Raw genomic sequence first — 25,459 nt, forward strand, 5'->3', positions numbered from 1 at the left:
TAAAAATGAATATTTCAAAATCTTTGTCTGGTGTGTTTTTATATGGTGGTAATTGCCTTTATACTCTACTGGGATGTCTGGCTTTTTATATTTTTGAAAGTCACAGCAGCCGACTGGGATGGCGACAGTGTCAGGGGCAAGGCTTGCGTAACATTGCATGTCTGTGCTCAGTGGTGAACATTCATCATCGCAGCGTTCCTTTTTGTGGCGTGAGTGGACGGGGACATTGTCCCTCCCTCGGTCACGTGCTTTGGAACATGCTGGCTGCCTTTGTTGTCCCGGTGCCGGTTCTGCTTTTCTGGCACTTTCATTCAACAGTGTACTTGAGCAGTGGGATGTTATTAAGCCTCTTCCAACTACTACTGTTTGAATTTGGCCTCTCAGGACAGTCAGACATCCAAATCTAGGATTTATGGCCCTCGGGACATCGTCAAGGGACGGAAGCAGGACCAACCAAAGGTGACGTTCCAACTGTAGCTCTGAAAACTCTGGTTTGTCTCTTGTGATTGGCTACAACACAAGAGGAATAACTTCACTTTGTCAGTTGACATTTGGACTGATTTTTTATTTTTAATTTTTTAATGTTTCAGCCAATATATTTTTAAATTTTGTTTTAAATTTTGTTAGCCTTTATATTTATTCACGTCCAATGAAATCTATTTCCATTCCATACTTTCCTCTGACTTAGTTACCCAGGAGTTTCGCAAGGGTCGAGGCTCAGCTCACATCTTAGACTGAAGCGTGTTCTTATCCATAATATAGATGGGATCTGAAATCGAGGACAAACGTTTTCGCTATTCAACGCTTTGACAAGATTGTTGGTCATGAAGTATTTTGTTGAATTCATTAGATACGATACGATACGATACGATACGATACGATACGATACGATACGATACGATACGATACGATACGATACGATACGATACGATACAATGCGATGCGATGCGATGGACTGGGGATCTCAGGGGATGCTCCACTGGAAGGAGGCCCTGGGACAGACTTTGGACACGTGGAAGAAACTATATCTCTCAGTTGGTCGAGCTGGGCCTCTCTGTTCCCGCTGCTGCCCCTGCGATCCAAACTCAGCTTCCCGAATCAACCATTGAAGATTTCACAGCAATAAAACTCAATCTTTCCTCAGAAAATGTCCCAGCGGGCAGATTCCCCAGAATGTGGAGGGGTTGTGGTTGAGCTGGAGTCGGACGACATCCGTAGTGCGAGAACCAGGAGAATACGAAGAATTCCAGGTTAGTTTCACCTCGAGGGTTGAGTTGGAGTTTATCATGCACTTAACCAGTGACTGTGAGTCCAGGTTCAGCACTGATCTACTTCAGAGGACCCAAGTTTCTGATCTACGTCAGCGGAGCGTTGTCCATGTGGGTAAGGGCCACTCCTGCAGCCGACAAGTCTCCACCTCTCACTGAGAGCAGGCCTGACTTGGCTCTTTCATGTGGCGTCAGGGCGACCGCATGTGGCACTTCGCCATCTCCGTCTTCCTGATCGAGCTCTACGGCCGAAACCTGCTCCTGACTGCCGTGTTTGGGTTGGTAGTGGCTGGGTCGGTGCTGCTACTCGGAGCTCTGATTGGAGACTGGGTCGACCGCAATCCCAGGAACAAAGGTCTGCGCCCCATTTTTAACATCTCAGTCAGGCCAGTTCTGACAGAAGCTGACCTGGAGTCCGGGACATTCTACGGAACTGGTCCATTTCATGAGCTCATGAAAAATGTATTTATGACCATTAACTAGAGAGTTGTGTGTTACATCACATTTCAATATAAACCATTGACACTTTCAATAGAGTAGTAGAGTAGTAGATTTGGCAGTCAACATTCATTCAAGTATGATTTTGTAAATTTAATTTTCATTTATTTAATCATTAAAATGACACCCTTGGTACTCTACAATGTATTTTTTCAAGTATTATTTCTAATATGAAAAAAGTCATGATTTAGACCACAGTTTTACTTAGTTTTTTTGTATTTTATTTTTTTTTCCAGACTTACAACCAGTTAGATGTTTCTTTTATTTCCAATATTTTTTACATGCATTAATTATTTTGAATAACAATAGTCATAATAGTCATTATAATAATAGTCAGATTCAAAACATTGATTTCAGTTTACATTTTGATATTTGATTTTATTCGCCGATTCACCCTTTATTCCGACATTCATTAGATTCAAATCTTCTCAACCCAAGAGAGAATTAAAGAAATATGCCATTCTAATTCCATAATTAGGCAGATAAATTCACATCTCAAATGCAAACTGAGAAAGAATTATAGGGACGGTGCTTGCGGTTGGTCTCACGCTATATGTTGTTTATTTTAAGAGAAAAAGGCAGCAGTTTGGTAGCGTGACTCGCAGCACTACATTTCCTCTCCGTCTGTGGCTAAAACCCCTTCTTCCTCTCTGTTTCAGTTGCACACGCCTCTCTTTTCATTCAGAATATCTCTGTGACAGTGTGTAGCATTGTGCTCATGTTGGTCTTCTCATATAAGCAAAGGATCGAGCACGTCTGGGACGGATGGCTTACTGTGAGTACACTCTGCAGCTCACCACAGGTCGCAGTGGTGCCAGCCACTCTCCTATATTTCTGCTGCCTCTGAGCTCCTGGCTACTTTGTGCTGTCATAGTAACATGTCGCATCACAAAACTTACACAAGGTGGTTTGTTATACGGTGGTGATCATCCTGGCAGATGTGGCAAACCTCGCAAGCACAGCCTTGACCATTGCCATTCAGAGGGACTGGATCGTGGTTATCACGGGCTACAACCGCGGCCACCTGGCGGGTACGAGCATAGGCTGAGATCTGAGCGCTGAATTTAAAGGTCACACTTGTGTCTCTGCTCTAAAAGGGATGAATGCGACCATGCGGCGGATCGATCAGGTGACTAACATCCTGGCGCCGCTGGCGGTGGGACAGGTCATGACACTTGCCTCGAACGTAGTGGGCTGTGGCTTCATTCTGGGGTGGAACCTTGTCTCTCTCATCGTGGAGTTCTTCTTCCTGTCGCGAGTTTACCGCATCGTCCCGGCTCTGTCGGTCAAGCCCCCAGGGGTGGAGGAGCACCTGGAAACACAAGGGACACAAGGTCAGACCGGTCAGACAGTTGTTTTGTGTGCATCTTCCAACGATATGGTGACGGACTTCTCTGCTCTCTGCAGGGGACTCGAGGTTAACACACCCGCCGACGGCACGCAGCCTCGGCCTGCAGCTCAAAGAGGTCACAAACCTGCCGCTGTGCTTCCAGAAGCTTTGCAAGCTGGTGAACACCTGCAAGGACGGATGGCAAGCGTACTACAGGCAGCCGGTGTTCCTGGCGGGAATGGGCCTGGCTTTCCTTTACACCACGGTCCTGGGATTCGACTGCATCACCACCGGCTACGCCTACACTCAGGGCATCAGCGGGTCCCTCCTCAGTCTGCTGATGGGGGTGTCGGCCATCACCGGACTGATGGGAACCGTCATGTTCACCAAACTGAGAAGAGCCTACGGCCTGGTGAACACCGGCATCATCTCCAGCTGCCTCCACCTGGGCTGCCTGCTGCTGTGCGTGTGCTCCGTGTTCGCTCCCGGCAGCCCCATGGATCTCAGCCTGCTGGTGCCAGACGCCAGCTCCAACTCCTCCAGCGAGCTGGGCGGGATGGCAAGCCAGAGACAGAAACACACGCTGCCTCTGAGGGGCAGCACTAACCAGCCGCTGCTCCCCGACCGCTCCTCCATCCACTGGACCAACAACACCGTACTGTTCGACAACGTGCCCACTGGTACGGCGCCCGAGTCTTACATCTCCATTATTCTGTTGTTTTTGGGTGTCATCACTGCGCGCGTCGGTGAGTATCTCCAGGACAGCAGGTGAATTCTGTGGACGAATGTGAGAGCATGAGCATGAGAGAGTGTGAAAGCACATGTTGAGTCTGATGTTATATGTGGTGATATGTTGGCTGTTGCTACTTTCAAACATGAAGCCAGTGGTTTCTATGGAGCTACATCAAAATTATTTTTTTGCCCATTTAATTTGCTTTTCCAGTACAGACTTTCTTTCCCATTTCCTATTTTTATTTTATTATTATTATTTGACATTTTATGAGGGGATTCAGTTATTTTTAGCACATTCTAAACTTATATTTTCAAGATGATTTTTTTTTAAATTATAATGCTATTTTTATTTAATTCTTTCTTTTCAGCATTATTTTGTTAAAATGCATTTTTCTCCTTCAACACTTTTTTCAGGTTCAAAACTTAAATTTTGATATGTATATATTTTTTTTATGAATTTATACTTTTTTCTTTTCTTTTAGATAGAATAGATGGAATATTTTTTGTTATTTATGACTTTTTCTGATCTACATATTTTTTAATTCCCTCATTTTTTTTTCATATATGAAACAGTATTGTATTTTCTTTTATTCAATTCTTGTGAGCATGTGATCTTGCTGAACAACAGCACCTGTCCTGTCTCGCAGGTCTGTGGTCCTTTGACCTGACCGTGACGCAGCTCCTGCAGGAGAACATCTGCGAGTCGGAGCGAGGCGTGATAAACGGGGTCCAGAGCTCCATGAATTACCTGATGGACCTCCTCCACTTCATCATGGTCATCTCCGCACCGCAGCCACAGCACTTCGGCGTCCTGGTCCTCATTTCTGTCCTGTTCATCACCACCGGACACACCATGTACTTCCTGTACGCTCACAGAACCAAGAGGAAATGCCACCGGGACACATAGACGCCTGTAAATATGAAACTCCTGACTCAGTCATTTCAGCACTACACACCGACTCAGCACCAAGCTAGTACTCTGATGAAGTCGGGATAAACCGGGATCAACCACGTTCAGAGCTCCACCAACTGTCTTCAGCTGCAGACCTTCTGCCAGCCTCTTCTTAACTAGGTGATTTTGTTTGACAGGTTTTTTTTCGAATGACCCAAAGAGAAAGAGATTTTTGAGGGAAACAAAAATGTGGCGCTGAGTTGCTGATCCGTCCACTTGGAAATAGTCCAGACAGGAGCACAAAGGGAACGTGACAACGGAAAATCAACACAAGACACCAAAGAAAAGGGCCTCCTGCCATTTAAACAGAAAACCCTGGGTTGTTTCTCTGTGGATGAATCACGCAAACTCAATTTGTTTTCACCAAAAACACCATTCAGGGATGTCACGGACGGCTGGTTCAATTGGCTTGGGAATTGAGATCTGATTTTTTGCCATGAGCGAGTGATTTCAGTAGCTTTTTAGAAACTCTAGTTACAGAAAGTTTGTGATACGTTTGACATTACAAAACGTCCATGAACGCGACGGGCAGCATTGGGCTGACTTCTGTTCAGACTTGTGTACCTCCGAAGAACTCAACATTACCTCAACAGAACAAGACGTGTTGGGAAACCATCGTATGTGACATATGTCATGCCTGTGCGTCACCATTTCATATTGAATTTTAGAAACAATAAAGATACATTTCATTCAAGGTGCATTCATGTTTCGCTGACTCAGCATTGCTAGTTTATCGACATATAAATTGTGAAAATAAAAAATCTTTTGAGCTTGTGTTGAGTGGGCACTAGATTAATGCAGTACCATCTATAGCCAGCAGAGGTCAACGCCAAATTATCAACAGACGATTTGAAAGAATCGACTGCTTCAAATTCAGCCCATTAGAATTAATTCTGAGAATCAAATATGGCTAATGTGCAATATTTCATCAAAATAGCTAGACGCAGATGGAATTTAAAGTTCACAGCGAGATTTTGAAATGTAGACCAACAGACAGGCAGACGGCGGCTCAGTTACAGTTGTGTTTAAAAAAAGGAAAATGTAAATGCAGTTTCATCATCTCCTCCTCAGTGCGAACGCAACAGGCCCCCAGGATCACTGTGGCGTACACAGATGAAAAAAGTGCAGATGCTAACAAGTCTGACTCGAGGCCTTCACACTGTGTACGCTCCAGAAAGTGGGTCAGTGGGAGCACGCTGACAAGAGTCGTCCTCTTGGCTTTGTTCCACAGAGGAAGGAAGGGAATTGAAGGTGGGTTTTCAAGGCCGAATGCCTACCTCCTTTAAGGGTTCGAAAATATCCGAGTCGATGTAAAGAAAACAGACGACCATAACAACAAGTGATGCAACCTGACTGATGTGACCAAATTCTAAAGGTTTTAGATTTGACCTTGTGCATTCTGGCTTTAAACTCCGCTGGACCCCTCACTTCAGTGGAGTCAGAGAAGTGAGCGTCTTGGTTATAGACTGAGGCTTTCCTCCAGCAGTCTGAGGCAGGGTCCAGGAGAGAGAACCTCTGGGTCAGCCCTGAGTCCTACAGAGAGCCCAGAGAAATGAAGAGACTGAATAAAGAGACTGGGACCAATAAGCAGTGCTTAACCAGGAGAAGATTAAGAACTGTTATAAACTCAAACAATACATTGAGCAGTGGCTCCAAAAGATGACGCCCAAACTCTTCCGACAGACCCTGTCTGTGCTCAACGATTGTCTCTTCAGTTCCGACTCCTGTTGTGTTGTTGTTATAGTTGTCACTGTACTGGGTGCTACACAAACAAACACACCCAGCCCAACAAGCGCTTGACCTTCTGAATGCTGGACTGCTGACGCTCTCCAGCGTTTGACTTCCTTTTTGGGTCTTTTTCACTTGGCCAGATGTTTCCTGAGCCTTCCCTGTTCCCCGCCCCCCCCCCTCCTCTGGGAGAGGGAGTCCGTCCTCATAACCTTCTATAAAGGCAGTTGACAGCATCACTGCAGCGACTCACCTGCTCCTCATCTTCGCTGGTGTTTTGCCATCTGGTGCACTGCTGGAGAGCAGATCCAGGATGTCGTGGGACTGTGGTCTGAGGTATATGTTCTCTGTGTCACCGGCACTGCAGCATGGGAGTATCCTGGACAAAGAGGACCTGTCCAAACTGGACATTGTCCAGAGACTGGCCAAGGACGGCTACCGCTTCCTTCAGAACCCCGGCAAAGGCCTGGAGCGGACAAGTGAGGTAAAGACCGCCACAACTTTATAGCTAACTCCACCAGGGAGGTCATGTTTTGGGGGAGGAACAGGTGGTGATACGGAACACCACCTGGGTCCAGGAATGTTCGGAAGGATTCGTCAGTCGACAGACAGCAGCATCAAATCCAACAACCTCCATTCACTCGAGCTGCTTCAGGGTTACAACTAGAGATCCCATTGGAGAGCAGCAAGTTGATACGTAAAGGAACAGCACTCAGAGCTGCTTGTCAGACGTCTGTTCTCTCTGAGTGCTTTTCCTATTCTCCCTACTTGACTGATGGATTTTAGAAGAAGCAATCACCATTTACTGTTGGGGCCTTATATTCACCCTTTCCGGTTGAATATTTTTATTGAAGATTGAAGTCATCTTTGAATCAAAAGGGAGTGCCACATGAGAGAGAGTGGGTGACGGGTTTGTGCTATCAATTTAAACCAGAGGTGGTCAACTACATTTCCAAGGGAGACACATCACACACAGAATAATCAAATAAAATAAATAAAATAAAATGGACGTGATCAGGATGATGGGATATTTTTAAAATATATTTAAAAAAACATGGAATTTAAAAAAACAAATGCAGTGGTAAGGTAATTCATATGTAATTATGCTATGACATCATCAAAATAAACTAAATTATTATTTCATCTGATTTAGATACAATCATTAAATAACAGACAGGTGAATGAATCTTCTTTCTCATTGGGCTTCTCCCTTCAGGGGTGGCCACAGCGGATCACCTTCCTCCATCTCACCCAGTCCTCTGCTTCCTCTTCTCTCAAACCTACAGACCTCATGTCCTCCTTCACCACCTCCATCAATCTCCTCTGTGGCCTTCCTCTCCACCTTCTGCCTGGCAGTTCCAACCTCAACATCTTCATCTACCAATGTACTGGCTCTCTCTCTCTCTCCTCTGTACATGTCCAAACCATCTCCATCTAGCCTCTCTGACTTGGTCTCCTAAACACCTGAGCACATGTGCTGTCCCTCTGATCCTATCATCATCCTGCTCACTCCCAGAGAGAAGCTCAGCATCTTCATCTCTGCTACCTCCAGCTCTGCCTCCTGTCTTTTCCTCAGTGCCACTGTTTCCAAACCATACAACATTGCTGGCCTCACCACCCTTTTGGACACTTTCCCTTTCATCCTTGTCGACACCCTTTTTGTCACACTTTCTCCAATGATTCCATCCTGCCTGCACCCGCTTCTTCACCTCTTTCTGAATGAATGACAGGGTTGAATCAAAGGGCTGCGCTTTTGCTTCAGGAAACTGAGTCGGATCATGGCATGGCAGCTTGTCTCCTTATAGAGACGTGAGGTCAACAATGAAGCTCTCAAAAGCACAACCACCCAGTCAATCGTCTGATTGGCCAACGTGAAGGCGGCGGCTCTCGTCTCGCCAGCTGGGAGCTAAACCGCGCAACAATGGCAGGAAAAGATTACGCAAGTCGCCCGGCCCAAAACAGAACTGCCAGACATTGTGTTGTTCCAGGGTGGATTCCTGAGCATGAGGTCTCTGACCTTTCACCCAGACGATGGACCACAGTCTCTTATCAGGCATCAACAAAGAGCTGCTCCACATGAAGGGGACCAATGTTTCTGCAGCGTTTATACAATGACAGCTAGAAGAAGAAGAGTTGGCTCAGAAACGAAAAGCTTGAAAGCAGCAGCATTGTGACTCTTGAACTCAAGCAAAATATTTTACGAAACCTTAGCATCAAGCTCCTCACGTGGAACATGGATCCAGTTATGTGCTCTCCACGGCGTAATCCTTGGGCCGTTGAGGTTCTTACTGCACATTATCAGGATATATCCGAACGCATCCCAGATTATGTTCCAGGTTTTCATACGGCTAACGGTAATCCAATGATGGCACAATACACATATTGCATGTGACTTGAATAAATATTTAATCCCGACATTAGGAGCTTACTGTATATAAACAACTGCGATCCCGGCCAGAGATGTTTTAACATACAGCCAGCTGCAAGCCGTTACGCAACTGCGCTCCAGTATGATTCCACCAAAGCACATTGAAGTTGTCTTCCAACACCCGCTAAGAGGCTTAGCTATTCATAATTCATGCTGTTTTGAATGGGTTAATGTGTAACGTCTAGACGCTGTCCTCACTTGAGCGGCAGTGTTTCCAGAGCTCAGACCAGATTATTTTAAGAAACTTATCCTACACCTGAAGATGAAATGAGAGCGAAGTCAACCAAGTTATTTGTTCTATAAGCAGTGCTGAGGCAGTGTGGGTTCTCAAGTCTGAGCTAGGTCAAAGTTGACGTCCTCCAGGTCCTCGTACCACTCGTGCTTGACTGTCGGCGGTTCTTCAACTACATCCCTCATTCTGAGCACGTACCTTCACCATGTTCGGGTGACTCCAGCTCCATGCGGAGGTCACCTCCAGACCAGGAGCGTAGCCACGTGTGGACACTGATGAGCAGCCACTTCAGCGGCCTGACTGTGTGTGTGAGTGTGTGTTCACATGTGTGAGACTGTAAAGATCTGCAAACACTCGTAGCTGCTGGATCAATAATTCATTGCGCGGAAAGGCGTTTTTGTCGTGTGCAGAGACGAGCTAATTATCTGCTTCTGCGCCCTCATTGCAAAATATAAATACATGTTCGGGTTAAGAAAATCTTTCGGTTACCAGCCGGCTATTTTTAAAACGGGATCAGCAAACACAAACACGCGCGGGGAGAAACGTTCGGGGATCACAGCCAAACATACGATAGAGCTGATGAAACTGCATCAGATAAAGGTTGCGGGTTCAAACCCAGGCTCACACCACCTAAGGACATGCAGCGGTCACTCAAAGTGTTCTCGGTGAGGCCAGAGATGAGCTGCCAAGCTCTCTCGGGTGTCACACCCGAAGTAGCTGGGACGCGACACCGACCCTCCCCCCCTTTGTATACCAGGAACATTGAAGAACATTAATGAATGAATGCATGAGGTCCAGCTGTTACCAATACAAACTGATCGTCAATTCAATTTCACCTTCTTTCTGTCAATAGTCTTGAGTTGAAACATTGATAAACAAAGGCTGATAAAGGAAAAATAAGGCGGGAAGTCAGGCCTTAACTGGAGAACTCTGCTACGGCAGTGTAAAAAGGCAATTAGAGCAGGAAAGGGCGAGCACTTCCAGGCTGCCCTGCATGGCTAACTGCACGCACAGCGACTTGCATCGCATTGACCGACTGCTGAGGGGAGGAGGGGAGCTGAATCAGGACACATGCAAACATACACCAATTTGCTCATTTAACCAATAACTCTGATTCAGGCTTGATGCTGAGAGATCACGACTTACAGTCTTATCTTTCTTCGTATTCAAGCAAAACAGTTGAACAGGAATGAAGAGTATTTACAAAAGTAAGGACTGTCAATGGTAGCCTTCCTGTTCTTCTTTCTTTTTCTGGTACCTGGCCTCTCTAACTCTGTCCCTGCACATGTCATTTCTTTCACCCCCTCGACAGTCTCCTCCCACCGAGTCTCTTCTTCACCTCCTTCATCATTGTCCAGTAGAGTTTCCTCAGCCTTCCTCTCACTCACACACAGGTATACTGACCCTCACTCTTCTCCTCCACTCATTCTTCCTCCTCTAAAGCTTCTTCTCCACCTCCAGAAGTGGTTTTCTTAAAGTCTATCAAGTTGGCCTTGCAATGAACTGTAGTCGCCCCAGGTTTGTAAGACACCTGGGATCAGCCACGTCGGACCAATTCAGCAAAAGAAAAATGATTACATTTTGGAAATGAATTTGACTCTAGGGAGATCACGGCCGAGAAGTTTGTCGAAAGAGTTGAGTTTACAAATTCAAGGGCTGAAAATATCTAGATCTAGAAGCGTATCAACTTGATACTCGTGTCAAAGTCAAGGCCCAAGAGCTGAATCTGATCTGGTCATTGTACGCGGCCAACAGCTCGGAATCTTGGCCCATTGTTCTTAATGTAGAACTCATGACTAGTAAGACACAACAATGAAACCTGCCTCGCAAACTCAAGCCACATATCCAGATCACAAGCCATGGTTTATGGTTCAGTCCCTGACTTGCGCCTTGTCTCTCTGGGGTGTGCTGTGTCATGCACCACCGCTCTCCTGGTGACAACAGGGAATCCTCCTGAACCTGCGACCCTGACCCGTCCAGAACCAACCCTAGATGATGATTGATCATGAGTCACTGCAGAAAGAGCTAATTATCGTGTTTGGCCACAGACCAGAGCGAAACCTCTGTGAACAGGGGAGAAACCACCACAGAAACGTCCAAGCTCTGGAGGGGAGACAGACGTTTTAAAGTGCTGATGCCGATTGTTTCTGAGGACAAAGACAGCAGCGGAGCATCCATCATACCTAAGCCCCATGGTGGCCATGAAACAGGACTCACACTAACAGGCAGAAGTCCAGCAGTAAATCATGCTTAGTGCGGAGCTACCACACACGGTCTCAGGACAGCATCCCATAATTTAATAGCCAGAAGTCGGTAATTAAAATATGCATGAGTCTTTTCATGTTAATCCTCCACTGGTCCCTGCTGATAAAAGGCTGCATAATGACGTATGGAAATGGTCTTTCATTTACAGTGGCGGCGTATTATGATGGAAATCGGGGGAGATTTGTGTGAGAGGGAGGAAATACAGGGGGGAATCTCCTTGGTGATAACACGCGTCTTCTCTCCCTCCCACAGCCACAGAATGACGAGGCGGTCCGTGTGTGCTTGAGAGAGAGGGGCCACGATGTGTTGGTTCTCCATAGAGTGTCGTCACATCAGCCGGCCCTCCCCGCCTCAGCGAGGGGAGGGGGGAGGGAGGAGGCGAGGAGGAGCAGGAGGTAAGCCTCTCTACCTCGGAATACACGGCACTCCACGTCTCACCATTGTCCCGGTCGCACTGACACATGCTTACATCACAACGACACACATAAATGTCAGCGTTGGACACAATGAAGTTGGCGGCGGGGGAGTTGGATTGCGAGGGAGTCTCCTCTGGATGACCAGTGAGGGAAGTGGCGCTGCAGGTGGATGGACGGAAGGGTAAAGGGGACATGCAGCAGTAACCACGGTAACGTTACTGGTGTGAGGACGCACAAGAATGGGATCCCAGCAGCAGAGCCTGCAGAAGGAAGACAGGCTGCTGTTCGCTGCTTTGGTGGAGCAGGAAGAAGACGAGGAGGACGAGGAAGAGGAGAGCAGCAGTGACAGCAGTTCCCGGGCAGAGCCCCTAACTCTGCCCACCTTTGATGTCCCCTACTTTCGCTACATAGATGACGAGGGGACCGAGGGCGACGAGGAGTGGAGCAGCAGTCGCTCCCTCTCCTCCATTGAGGAGGACTCGTCCGTTGACTCTGCCGTGTCTGACAGGTACATTGTGGTCTCTGGGACACCAGAGAAGATCCTGGAGCACTTGCTGAGTGACCTGACCCTGGATGAGGAGCAGGGGACGGCCCACTGCAAAGGTTCAGGTCAGTGTGCTGAGACAAAGACACACAGAAAAAGATGGTCTGAGTTGAGATGGGAAGAGTAAATGTACTATCACCCTGCTGCCCTGGCTGAGAGGGGAAACTACGTGACCATCATTATGAAAGCCAGGTCTGCACCATGGTCTCCTCCCAGGGAAATGCTAACTCAAAAAACTCAATTCATTGGTGAGAGTATTACTGACCTCATTTGGTTTCCATGCCTCTCTTAACAAGCGAAAATGACCCAAGCTAATGACGTGTCACCAGCCTCATCAGCCCGTCATGTCAGCGCCCATCAAATCTTTCTAAATATTTAGTGAGTGACACAATGACAGCCACACATCAGAGTCCAGCCTCCGAACAAATCAGCACATTTCCTCCCTTCCCGGCAGGTACATGAAAATGTGACACTGTTGCCAAGGAAGAGGAGAATCTGTTGCTGAATCTGTGGCTGGATGAGAGATAGTGACGGCAGAGGGAAGGGAAGCGCTCTAGATATGAAAAAAGGACTTTTTTTCTGAAGGTGTTTTGCACATTCTGCACTGTCTATTGTCACCGTTCTAACTTAATAATCCTAATTTGTTGATGCACAGGTTTTATTTGAAAATATATTCAGAGAGTGACAGATGGGTTTGGTGGAAGTGGTCGCAGATGACTGGGATGGATGCAGCCTAATCCTATACCAGAGATCATTACTCATTCTGATGAGGAAGTGAACGTAATTGATCTGGATGTCGTCTCAGGAGACATCCACGCTGATGCACGACCAGCTCAAGCATGTTGCCCCGGAATATTTATAGTGTCAGTGAGAAAAGAGCTTCAAGCATTTTCCCCACAGACGAGTGCAACTCAAAGTGCTGCACGTCTTCAGAGGAGACAAAAGGAGGAGAGATGAAGAAACGCAGAAGAACCTTGATCATTTTCCAACAAGCAACACCGACTGAGGGTTCAAATCCTGGTTGCTTTAGACAGCCATTTCAAACCCAGTCACACAAGGAACTATTTGAAACATGGTGTAAGTCACCGGCCAGACAAATTTCATCAAACTGGCACCACCAAAACAGGAAATGTGTGTTTGCCCTCCTTCTCCACATACCCAGCTTGCTGCACAAACAGCCACCCACTTTTAATCTCATTGCCTTTTCTCCGCAGCATGTTTACATTTTCGGAAGTTTCAGTATCATTTTTGACACTGATAGTTTCACTTCACTTCATCTACATAGACTAGACTCTTGATCCAAGAACCTTGCAGGCCACACAAACTAACTAGGTGGGCTGTATTCAGCCCCCAGGCCTTGTGTTTCAGAACCAGTATCTTTAGCACTACAACTCAACAGCACCAAACAAAATCATTTTTAATGTAGTCATCTCAACGTATATCCCAAAATTCTAGTCAGTGTCCACGCGGAGGTCATTCCTCTCAGGGAGACGTGGACCGGAGCAAGGTCCGGGGTCAGAAAACTGCAGACCTGAGAAGGAAACGCAATGAAGAGAGTCCTAAGCAGCGATCGATTCGTGCTCAGTGAGGTTTAATAGTCTGACTCCCGCTGGCCTTGGTGCTCTGTGCGATTATCGAGGCTCTGTATGCGCCAGCGATACTGATTAATGCTTCCTTTGACTCAACAAAAGAATGATTCATCCGGACATGTGGGCATTAAAATGACCAGGGGAAGCTCAGTGGTGAAATATTGTCGCCTCTGAAAATGCAGGGAAGCAGTTTTCAGCTGGGAAAGTTACAACCAGCACGCACTGCAGCGGGGAACGGTGCCACTCACGGCTGCTCAGATCACACGAGCAGTGGTATGAATGTTTGATGGCTCTAACAAGATGGTGGCTTCCTCGTCTAATAACTCACACATTTACATACTTGTTTGAATGGGTGGCCGCAATCAATTCAGGGGGGCTTATTGACATGCAAAGGAAATTGGCAAGCTGATTGATTCCTTCGCGGTTTGACAAGTTGGATCAATGAATCCATGGTGAATAAGCTCAGAAAGAATGAAGCACCTTCCTATGACACAGCCTTCTTAAAGAAATCATCTGAAGCCTATTGGAATTACAGCCTTTCCTTGCTTACTCCAGTGGACCATTAAACTGGAATTATGCAGCAGCACTCATGCGGCGACTTCCCTCCGCTCTAATGAACGACTGTGTTTATGCGTTTTGGAATTGCTCTTTTATGTCTGCATATTTCACAGCGGGCAGGTTCTCCCCAAAAACGCAGCTTTAAGCGTTCATTTATTCCCACATTAGTTCCCTCGTGCTCATTTGCTGTAACCTCCAGTTTGGATTTTAACAACAACGCATTTACCACAGCAGCTTCAGTGTCTTTATTCCAGGTCACATGGTGGTGGTTAACAGTCATATTTCATTCATGATATTTACTAAGTAGTAAAGATCAAGTAGCTTCAAACGAAAGAAGTCTGGGCTCCAGAAACACTGCCACATTAGGGATTAAGATGAAATGAAGTGTACAAAGTTAAAGTTAGTTGCGGCCAGTGGCATGATGGGTCCCCAACAGCTGAGGATGTTTGGGGGTTCACACCCTCAGAGCTACTTTTTGTCACTTTCGTTTCAGACTATTTGTCATCAGCTCGTGAGAAAATGCTCTCTAATAGCAATGCTCCCAGACAAAGCCTGACTTGCTCCGGAAAATATTCACCAGGCTGTGGTTCACTGCGTCACGGCGGACGTGTTCTGCAGCTACGCTTTACGACGGCTCTGAAATGCAGCGGCTGATGTGCGCCCATCTGCTCCGTGCGGATTAACATAATGATGTCAGGGAGTCCCGCCGACCAGCTCGCACCCGAATGTTCTGAGAAGCCAGTGTGAAATTACAGGGGGAATTTACAAGTGGTGGAAGCAAGGCATGCCTGCAGAGAGGCAGAACGGAGTCGGGCCTAAATAAGATTGGTAAAGCCTTTGGCTGGAGACTGAGCAAGTCTGTCTGCCGTCGCTCTCCTTTGTTCGCGTCTCTGATGGTTACAAAATGGGTTTTTACACCACATTTACAGCAAACTTTCCAGTAAGGCTGGGCTCTCTCTGGCTAGTGCCTGTACTTCAAGGGTCGACCCTTGAACCCAACTCATTTTTTTACAACTTAAAGCTGATCCTGCTTTACAGAACATGAAACACTGTATACACATCATAATATTATTAAACATTCATAACACATTCAGTTACAGAACACTTCCGACCCTGAATTGCAGTAACACAAGATAAAAAAGGGCCACAACGAAACACAACTTTGATTCTTTTTAGAAGCTGAGGGCCTCATACTATCCAATCCAGGGCCATAAATAGCCCATAGGCCAGACTTTGAACACACTTGTTCTCGATTCTTTTCATTTCCTCCTTGCTTATTTACTTTATTACACGATGAGTGACGATGTCATAAAGTTGTCATATCACATATGCATGTTGTCATGTCTGATCAGAAAGATGATCGTCACTGTTACTGCAACAACAAATTGTAATTTTCATTCGCTGTGGATCAATTTAGCGTTTCCACATCACTCTGCTTGATGAGCTTAATCCATTTACTGGAACACTAACCTCTGTGTCACCTTGGAAAAAAATGTATGGAAAGATAAAGTGACAGCTTGTTAACTCATTAGCCAGCGCCATCACATTACTTATGGTGGGAGAGATGACGGCCAGAAAAAGATTTAACGTTATTGGATTATGTTTAACTGACGCCAGCTGTGGTTGTGGACGCCTCATATTGGAAGCATATACAGCAGGTTTGTGCATGTTCGAGCCAAATAGCGTCTCAGCATGAATCAGTGACACGGATGATCAGGCGCGTCATTGCTAATGTTCGTTTACTGGGGGGTTTTGTGGGGCAATAACCCAAGAGGAGGTCAGTTCAGTATTGAAGTCACAATATAAACCTGCATATCTCTTTCTCTAGTGTCGTTGTGCAAGCCATTTATAGGTCAATAACAGCTTCTATTTTGTCATTTTAGACACACTGCTGGACGACTTTCTGCTGACGTACCCTGTCTTCATGTCAACCTCAGACTTGTGTCAAGCCCTTCTGGGACAATATCCTTTCACAGTAAAGTCTGACGCTGCTTCACGTCAGTCAGTTCTGAGACCTTAACTTCTCTCCACCTATTGCACCAAAGGACACAGAGGGAAAGAGGACGGGAAAGACGCTCTGGAGAGGAAACAGAAAGTCCTCCACCTGGTGTCACAGTGGGTGTCGCTCTGCAGAAACTTCCTGAGAGATGATGAGCAGGTCAAAGTGTTTATGAAGGTAGGGTGTTTCCACAGAACCAAGTCCTGTGTTTGGGGAATGCTGGACTCATGACTGATATTTCCTTCTAGACCTTGTACCGCTACATGCTGGACGATCTTTACGCGCACCCCGCCCTCGAGATGTATTTACGGGAGCTTCAAAAACTCTATCAGCTGCACCGCAGACAGTGAGTTACAACTCTGTATAATTCAGTGACAACTTTATGTTGTTTAGATTTGAAACCCCCGGGAACAATAGTTGACCCTCCACTGTTGCCATGCATTATGGGAGTGTGAGGTCAACATCTGAAAAAACGGGTCTTTCCAGATTGTTCTGGGTTCGCCCCAGAGCTTCTTCAGGGGGGGGACCCCTCATTAGAGAGGTGCTACCTGCACTGGTTTCTCTCAGAGGAGCAGTGGATCTGCCACAAAAAAAAAATCCTCCAGCACCTTAGGTGGTGGAACTTAGAGTGGACCAAGCTTCAAATTCAAACCACCGCTTGTCGTCATATCTTCCTGAAACGATCACGTATGGCTTCCACTTGTGAGCCCTTCAACTATAGGCACTGAAATCAGATGCACATTACATAACGCACTTGCATGTTCCAGTGAGAAACATACAAAATGTTCCAGCTAGCTGGTCGGAGCTGCTCTTTCAAACACAAAGAGCTCCTCTTCGTCCTCGAACCCTTTTAAGAATCATATCAATGAGTTCTTTCAGACACTGGTAATAAAGTGGTGGCTGATTCATTGAAACCCAATGACCTCGGAATGAGGAATCATCTGAAGCAGGCCAATCCTAACCAAGCCGCTTATTCCCAACCAAATCTCTGTAGCCAGTTATTCACTTCCTACAATCCTATATACAATGAGATAACTAGTTTAGCATTTGAAATATTGTTGATAACACTGAGCTCAACGAGACAGCTGATGACAGTAGCAGGCCAGAACTCACTCGCACAACATACTCGGCACTTGTGCTGCAGCGCTTCTCCTAAAGGGAGCGATGAGTACTTTAAAAGGATCTAGAACACATGTAATAGCTGGGTGTAGCGAAGCATATCACATATAATAAACAGAAGTAGAGTGTTGAGAAAACATGTATTAAACAAGATTAATATATTAAAATAAATAAATACAAAGAGCATTAAACAACAATGCATGTGAGCATGTACCAAATCTCTTCTCGTACAGTCCTTTGCTTATATTTCTAAACAAACGCAGAGGAGATTCGCAGAAAGTATCACTTTGGCTCTTGTTTATTTGATCATTTCGACGGCTTGAAAGAACAATGGAGTTAGGTTTGGTTAATAATTGATATCCGTGTCACTTTAAAGGCAATATTTCTATCTATTATTCATGCATAGCTGATGCGCTAGCTGTATGCGTTTCTTACGGTGATAAAAAATAATCACTGCTCCATGCGACCCCCGCCCGGTCCACAGACACCCTGTCAAACCCCCTTCCCTCCCTTCTCCGGTCTTCTCCCTATCAGCGCCTCCCTCGGGACGCACCAGTCGGCCGCCCGCTACCACCCAGCGCAGATAATCCATCCCTCTGCCATTTTTCATGTTTACATCGTGGGAGGGGATCCCCAACACCCACTGGTTTAGAGCTGTGGACTTGGCTGGTCGCTGTCACACTTTGCTATTTATGAGCGTTTGGCTGCTAAGCCGCACCCGGGGGAGGATGAGGACATGAGCTCGGCGGCAGAAACGCTGTCACGAATGACTTCTTTGGACTTCTTTCATCCTGGCTCAGATTTGGACTGAAAACCTCGCAGAAGTGGGGAGGCTTCTGAGGCACATTTCAAACTCATCTGTTGTGTTGCGTTAGAAACAAAGAGGAATCTTCACGCTGTCACGTAGTCACATGACAGGCTGAACATCATGTCAAACCGAGAGGTCAACACAAAGCAGCTTCGCGATCCAGATCCTCCAAACATGACTGACAGGTTCACAGCCGATTTACATTAATAAAACCAATGTATCACATACACTATTGGAACCACATTTCCATTTCCTCTTCATCTATTTCTATTCTTCCACCTATTTGCATATTGTTCCCCAAAGTGGCAGAACTTTTGGCAAGACACCGTGCATCTCATTATTCTGTCTCTCCTTTTTTTCCAGAGTACAAGAAGAATATTCTCCTCAGAGGAAGGTAGGAGATGACAGCCTTATCTTGGCATTACCAAGTGTGTGAGAACGGGGAGTACTGGGACAACATTTACCATCTGAATCTGTTAATGCCGTAAACAAAAAAAATGAAGTGTGACGTCAGCATTCTATTGTGTAGCTTTTATCAAATCACCCTTCTACCCCATTGTTTCAAGTTTTCCTGGTTCTTTTTCCAAGTGAAATCACTTTTTTTCTCAGCAACAATGACACACTTCCTAATTCCAGAGCCGAGCACTTTTCCACCAATTGAGCCTGAAGGAGATGGCAGGGCTGCAGTCCAGAGACACACAGAGGGAGACCAAGGAAGGTAAGGGAACGCATTCCTCTCACATTCCTCTCTTCGTACGTTGTTTCTAAATTTGGGGACATTTTGTTTCTGCCATGGAACGACTGCCTCCACACTTGCGACTAAAGTACACCAGAGAACAAAAACAGAATAAATCAATACTAGTGGTGGGACTTAAATGTGCATATTATGATTAATTAAGTACAACAAAAAACTATATATATATATATATATATATATATATATATATATATATATATATATATATATATATATATTTAATTTAATTAAATTCAATAAGTTCATATAAAAACTTGAATGTAGCCACCATCGTGATTTATTGTCAAACTGATAATAAACAATATTTTGTTGTTTGTATGTCCATCATTTGATTCAGTAAATTCGAAATTCAAATTCAAATTCAGTCAATTTGAAAAATGTGGCTTCTTGTGGCAAATATTCTTATACCATTAAATTGTGATTAATTGAGATTAATTAATCACAAATTCTCAAATTAAATAGATTTTTTTAATCGAATCCCACCCATAATAAATACATAAAAATATATTTAAAAAAGCGAAAAATAGTAATTGCTCATTGAGATACTTCAATTGAATCAACTTTACTTTAATTTAATTACGAAAAAGTTGTGGCATTGGATCAATCCATTCACTTAAGTTCTTACAAGTAATGCAGCCATTAATATGTTACGGTATATAATATTATATATAATGATGATCATGAGCCATGCATTGTGTGATGTCATCAACATGTGACAGCCCAGACATATTTCCGAGGTCAGCAAACTTTTTATGGATAGAAATGTTTCATCTTTGGTAAAAAAAAAAATGTTTCCAATGAGAAAAAAATGGCCTCACACTGCATGGTAGTATCATCAGACACACACTCGCGACACATAACTGTACAAAGGTCATCCTTGTTTCTCTAGACTTGCAGACGACTGAACAATGAGGCGCAATAAGTTGTTTAGATATTCATTGCTTTTCAGTTTCATATTGAATAAAACAGCGTTCCATTCTCACAAACCAGGTTCAATGACAGTATTCCGAATGAAGCTCTGGGAAAATGCATTTCAATTGAAAAAAACATACCCTCATTAACCAGATAAGAGGTTCATGGAGAAGAATGCTGAGTGGAGAAGGTGGTCTAGCTGGAATAACAATGTAGCGCTGTAGTTTCGGGACCAGACCACGCTAACCTTCATCAACAGCTCTGGTGATTAAGCGTCTCATATCCGCCCTGAGAAGCCGAGAGGTTTCTTCTTATCAACAAAAGCAGCGAGGCACATTTAAATCTGCACACAGCCAAGATGTTTTCGGCCACGTTTAAAGAGGGAAAGGGATTTTTTTTCCAGCCGCAAACAGCCTCAGGTGTGATCATTAATTCAGCACTGTCTGTTTGAGGATGCTCGAAACTGTACAATGTGCTGCTTTGATCTATGTTTGGAATCAAAAATGCATCAACCCTTCTCACAGTTCTTGTGTGTGTGTTGCAGTGCTGTGTCACGTCTACATCACGCTGGACTCGTACCTGAGCTTGAGGGTCCACCCGGGCCTCCTGGCTCAGGAGCTGCTGCAGACGGTGGCCGACAGGATGGATGTCAGCGCCGCGGACCTCGTCCTGGTGGCCATCACTTACCCTGGAGGTGCAGGAACGTCACAGTGAGAACTGAATTGAGAGTTAGAACTGAAGATGATCGTGACCTGCAGGTCGACTCCTGCTCCAGCCTCAGGACCGAGTCTTCTCACAGTCGTCACGTCTGGTGGGCCGGCTGCACGTGTGCAGGAGAGACCTCGGGGAAGCCCTGGTAGGACGTCCTTTTGAGAAGCATTACTCTGCCTTTATTCCTGGGGCATGCATGTACAATGAGCGTCCACTAGAGGGCGCCAGAACACCTATAAAACGTTGGAAACTAGTTGACATGTATTTGACTCAAAACCTTTCAGAGTCCATTCACGGACAACACAGAGCTGCAGCAGAGGACGGCGCACTTGCTCACCTTAAACACGTGGGACGTCGCTGTTGCTCTCAGCAACGTGGACTGGAATATCTTTGTCTCCGTACACGAGGTTTGAGCCGCACCTGCAGGCGATGACTTCTGTTTTTCTCTCTTCGCCTGACACGTCTGTGGCTTTCTTCAGCAAGAGCTGGTCTACTTCACCTTCAGCCGACAGACCAGCAGCAGCCAGACGGCGTCGCTCGAGCAGCTGCTGCAGCGCTGTGATGAGATCCAGCTGTGGGTGATGACCGAGGTTCTGCTGTGTGCCACACTCTGCAAAAGAGTCCAGCTCATCAAGAAGTTCATCAAGATCGCAGCCCAGTAAGCCACGAGATCACAGACGGAAGGTGAACTGCAGCTCATGTGTTTCTCTGCGCAGCTGTAAAGCTCAGAGGAACCTGCACGGCTTCTTTGCCATCATCATGGGCCTCAACACCGCAGCGGTCAGCCGCCTCACGCACACATGGGAGGTAAGCAGCGTCCTAAATGATCCCCCAACTGTCTTACTGATGAACTAATGGAAGGTCTACGCCGCAGAAAGTACCGGGCAAATTTAAAAAGCTGTTTTCTGAGTTGGAGACGATCACAGTGAGTCACATTCTTTCATGCATATTTAACCACCAACTGATTTCCTACTGCGACGAATTTCAGTTTGAGCATCCTCTGAGATTATATTTTTCATGTCAGGATCCCTCCTTCAACCACAAGGCATACAGGGAATCCTTCAAGAAGATGAAGGCACCAAAAATCCCCTTCATTCCTCTGCTATTAAAAGGTTCTCTCTCGCCTGTCGCTTGTGCAGAAATGACGAAAGCCTTGACTTGAATAACAAACGTCTCTTGTCTCGCAGACATCACTTTTATTCATGAAGGCAACAAGACGTTTCACGACAACCTGGTGAATTTTGAGAAGCTGGTACGTGCACATGTACAAGGATAGACCCAACTATAATGAATCACTTTGCTCACTCAAATGTTCTTTTGTGGCAGCACATGATAGCAGACACAGCGCGCCTCATCAGACAGTGCCAGAACGACCAGATGGGTGAGTACTGTGGCTCAAACGTGAATTTGGAGACAATGGAACAATCACCATCCTAAACTGGCTTCACTCAAGCAGCTCAAGTGTTTGATATTAAGGACGTTTTCACGGCTGAACAGCCTCTGCTGGCTCACTGTGAAGCACAGATGTAAAGCCCACTGTCCTCCTTCGAGGCCTAGCTGGAGTCCATGCATGGATCCACGGTTTCAGGGGCGTCAAACAGAACCAAGATAGGGGCTATGATTTTAAACACAGTCAAATACAAGGCTTATATTTCATTAATGAAATCATCTAACTGTTACTATGCACAGTTCCAAACTGTACAATTTTCATTTGACATGCTGTCAGAAAAGTCATGTATTTTTTTTAATGATTTGTTTATTTTATTCTTTTGTCATTTGGGTTACAGCCTGTCATTTAGGGATGACAGTGGGGTGGATAACTCGGCTGGTTAAGAACCAGTGGCGCATAAAACATGCTCAAAAATTGTACTTCCTCACAACTCCACTTCAAATTGTAAATCTAATCTGGTGTCCTTCCACCTGCGTCATTCTTCTCCTCTTGTAAACACTTCAGCAAAGTCATGATCCTTTCACCGTATTACAAAAAAAAACTTTCAAGTTGAAAAGAAAATCTGATTAGTTTAGTTTAGTTTGAGTTAAATTATAAGTCTCAAGTTTAAGTTTAATTGAAAACTGTGCAATGTCTTTTCAGTTCTAGAGGGACTATTTTAGGAGGGACTTGTGACCCCTCCAGACTGCTAGCACTCTCTTCAGTCATGATGTTATGGCTGATGTGTGTATTGTGTGTACCTCTGTAAAAGCCGGACTGTGCTGACTGGTCCCTGCAGGAAACGGCGTGACCCAGAAGAGCAGCGCAGAAGCCAGAAGTTACATCGACCATCTTCACATCATTGACAATCAGCAGACTCTGTTCGAGCTGTCCAACCGCCTGGAGCCTCGCTGCTAGGACTCGCCAGAGGACTGTGAAGACTCAGGACCAAGTCGGGCTCATGTCAGGGGCCCACCACTGGAGGGCGCTGCTCCATCAGGAACGTCTCGACAGAGAGCAGGTTATAAAAAGAGGCACATTTGCGGTTTGAATTCAACACTAGTTTGCGTCGAAACAATGAAACAGTCGAAACAATTCTGCACAAACGTCTGCGAGAGTGATCGAAAGTGACAGTCCAGTGTTGACCAGATTCAGGCTGCTGCTAGTGATTGTCTGCCGAGTGACATACTGACCATTTATTCTGGGGTGTATCCCGCCTCTCGCCAAGCGATGTTCACCCCCATGACCCTCAACAGCTGGAGCAGAAGGAAAGCTGCTTCTCACGTGAAGAATAAACCAGTAGAGGTCAAAGAAAAAGCCAAAGAGAGGTTGCGTTTCCACGTTTTTTTTTATTATGTGTAGTTTCAACACTGTTTAGTTTAGCATTTCAAAGTGCAGCTGCAGGTTGGAATAAAAGTTCCAGTGATACAGAGAAACTAAATGAATTTACCACCTTGTTATTTACAGCTTCTCCTCCCACAGAGCTCCCTCGTGGAGAAACAAAGGGAAACCTGTTGAGAGACAAAACAAAAAAATGATTATAAGAAAGGAAAAGATTTCACATATGAATTGAACATCCAAATCAGACCACAAGAACCACATATATAGGTGAAAATAACCCAGTGGCAAAGCAGACAATCAAGTCAGGAGGCGTTTTAAACATTTCCCAAAACACAGATGTTTCGCTTCATAATTATGAAGTGAGGAGGAATTTAGGAAGTGTGCAACGGAAGTGATGTTATTAGTTCATGTCAGCCAGTGGTCATCAGGGAATATATATATTGTAGATTTAATAACGTGTGATGTCATTCAGGCATCACAAGATGGCATCAGTCTGCACAAGAAAGTATCTGCTCATCCCATGCCGTCATCTTAACAGTAGACGCCTGGACCGCTCTCATAATATCTGTCTGTCGTTACATCTCCTCCCGTTAAAACCTCAGGTCCTTGAATTATGAGAGTGATGTGTGTCTGGTCCACCGTACCTTGACAGATGTAGCAGAAGGCAGCATCAGATAGCAGCTAGTTTGATTCAACATCTCGCTACAGTGTCTTGTTTCCCTGCACGTCTCTTTAGGGTGAGTACTGTCGTGATGAAACCAGCAATAAGAACATCCAATATGGCAGCAGGAAACATGAAACAATGTGTATTTAGACCCAAGATATAGTCATTCATTTAGATAAGTTGTTGGCAACAAGGAGACGTGAAGTGATGTGGAAATGTGCAATTTATTCTTTGTCAGAGAGGTCTTGTTACACAATGCTGTTGCTGTACATAGTGTATTTCTACTGTAGATACATGTGTGAGACTGTCCTTCCTTTAGCTGAGGATATTTATTTGCAAATATTTATTTGCTGCCTGAGGATTGTTTCTGACACGTGTCGGCTGGTCAGCATGAACTGACCGACAGCCTCAGCAGCGCTTGGAAATAAATATTTTTCAACAGTATGTCAGCTTTTTCATTGTGTTCTTTAATCTTCAAGATGTATCCTGTTCATCTGCCAGCAGATGTGAGTGTTTATGAGGAGCTGATTTTAGAATGATCCATAAATGGATGAAATGAGTGTCTATGAATGGGTGGCAGGAGCTCTGTCAATCAGGAGTGACAAGGAGTAGAGCGACTGCTTCTCCCCTGAGTGCCTGCCTGTAGAGGTGTTTCGGGAAGTGCCAATGGGAGGAGACCAAGGGGGCGACCCAGGACGAAGTGGAGAGATGATATCTCTTCACTGGCCAGGGAGCGTCAGCATCCTCCAGACAGAGCTACCAGACGTTGCCCAGGAGTAGGACGTTTGGAGCTCTGTGTTGTAGCTGCTGCCCCCGTGACCCCGCGATGTATAAGCAGGGGAGGATGGATGGATGGATGATCCCTTGGATGATCCCAGTCATCATCCATGGATGGATGGATGGGAGTTCTTGCTAACTCCCAGTCATCACATGACATGATGTAGCTATGATGATACAGTAACACTAGTCACCTGACATGTTGTAATGGTCATCCTATTATAGTCGCTGTCATAAAGTGATCATTACATAAACGTTTGAGCACCAGCTGTTGTCACATGACGGCATCTGCTCATCACCTGATACTACGGCGTCAAGACACTCATTTTGCTTCTGTGGGCTGCGGTGCGACGCAGATGCCACTAATGACTTTAACCAGGTGTCCTGTTTGGCCTTTATCGT

The 25,459-nt window shown here is 45.5% G+C and overlaps 3 protein-coding genes across 6 annotated transcripts in view; 2 read left to right on the forward strand and 1 right to left on the reverse strand.

Annotated features, from left to right (window-relative positions):
* The first annotated feature begins 330 nt into the window (after nucleotides 1–330).
* si:ch211-254p10.2 (solute carrier family 40 member 1) lies at nucleotides 331–5,343 on the forward strand. The gene is made up of 9 exons (XM_053887298.1): nucleotides 331–459; nucleotides 1,145–1,250; nucleotides 1,316–1,383; nucleotides 1,464–1,623; nucleotides 2,426–2,541; nucleotides 2,671–2,797; nucleotides 2,864–3,109; nucleotides 3,174–3,842; nucleotides 4,476–5,343. The coding sequence occupies exons 2-9, from the start codon at nucleotides 1,148–1,150 to the stop codon at nucleotides 4,733–4,735; spliced, it is 1,749 nt and encodes a 582-aa protein (XP_053743273.1). The 5' UTR covers nucleotides 331–459; nucleotides 1,145–1,147; the 3' UTR covers nucleotides 4,736–5,343.
* A 1,404-nt stretch (nucleotides 5,344–6,747) lies between these two features.
* On the forward strand, nucleotides 6,748–24,682 carry LOC128771633 (rap guanine nucleotide exchange factor 5-like). Of its 2 annotated transcripts, XM_053887146.1 has the most exons (18): nucleotides 6,748–6,992; nucleotides 11,686–11,828; nucleotides 12,358–12,458; nucleotides 16,424–16,502; nucleotides 16,572–16,716; nucleotides 16,788–16,885; nucleotides 18,830–18,860; nucleotides 19,103–19,184; nucleotides 20,680–20,829; nucleotides 20,894–20,991; nucleotides 21,131–21,253; nucleotides 21,326–21,504; nucleotides 21,563–21,653; nucleotides 21,721–21,771; nucleotides 21,871–21,958; nucleotides 22,034–22,098; nucleotides 22,173–22,227; nucleotides 23,075–24,682. In XM_053887146.1, exons 1-18 carry the CDS (start codon nucleotides 6,822–6,824, stop codon nucleotides 23,191–23,193), a joined length of 1,869 nt encoding a protein of 622 aa, XP_053743121.1. In that variant the 5' UTR covers nucleotides 6,748–6,821; the 3' UTR covers nucleotides 23,194–24,682. The 2 variants fall into 2 exon arrangements, with proteins under 2 accessions (XP_053743121.1, XP_053743122.1); XM_053887147.1 differs by lacking the exons at nucleotides 6,748–6,992; nucleotides 11,686–11,828; nucleotides 12,358–12,458 and adding an exon at nucleotides 15,434–16,198.
* LOC128771632 (dynein axonemal heavy chain 11) overlaps nucleotides 23,622–25,459 on the reverse strand; it is a 36,748-nt gene continuing 34,910 nt past the window's right edge. For 2 of the 3 annotated variants that reach the window (XM_053887143.1, XM_053887141.1), the window contains exons 82-83: nucleotides 24,261–24,360; nucleotides 23,622–23,786 (exon numbers count right to left, since the gene is read on the reverse strand). The gene's annotated coding sequence lies outside the window, so the exon portion shown is untranslated. The remainder of the gene's footprint in view (nucleotides 23,787–24,260; nucleotides 24,361–25,459) is intronic. The other variant, XM_053887142.1, reaches the window with a different exon arrangement.

The sequence above is a fragment of the Synchiropus splendidus genome, chromosome 15, assembly GCF_027744825.2.
Source record: "Synchiropus splendidus isolate RoL2022-P1 chromosome 15, RoL_Sspl_1.0, whole genome shotgun sequence".
Classification (NCBI taxonomy): domain Eukaryota; kingdom Metazoa; phylum Chordata; class Actinopteri; order Syngnathiformes; family Callionymidae; genus Synchiropus; species Synchiropus splendidus.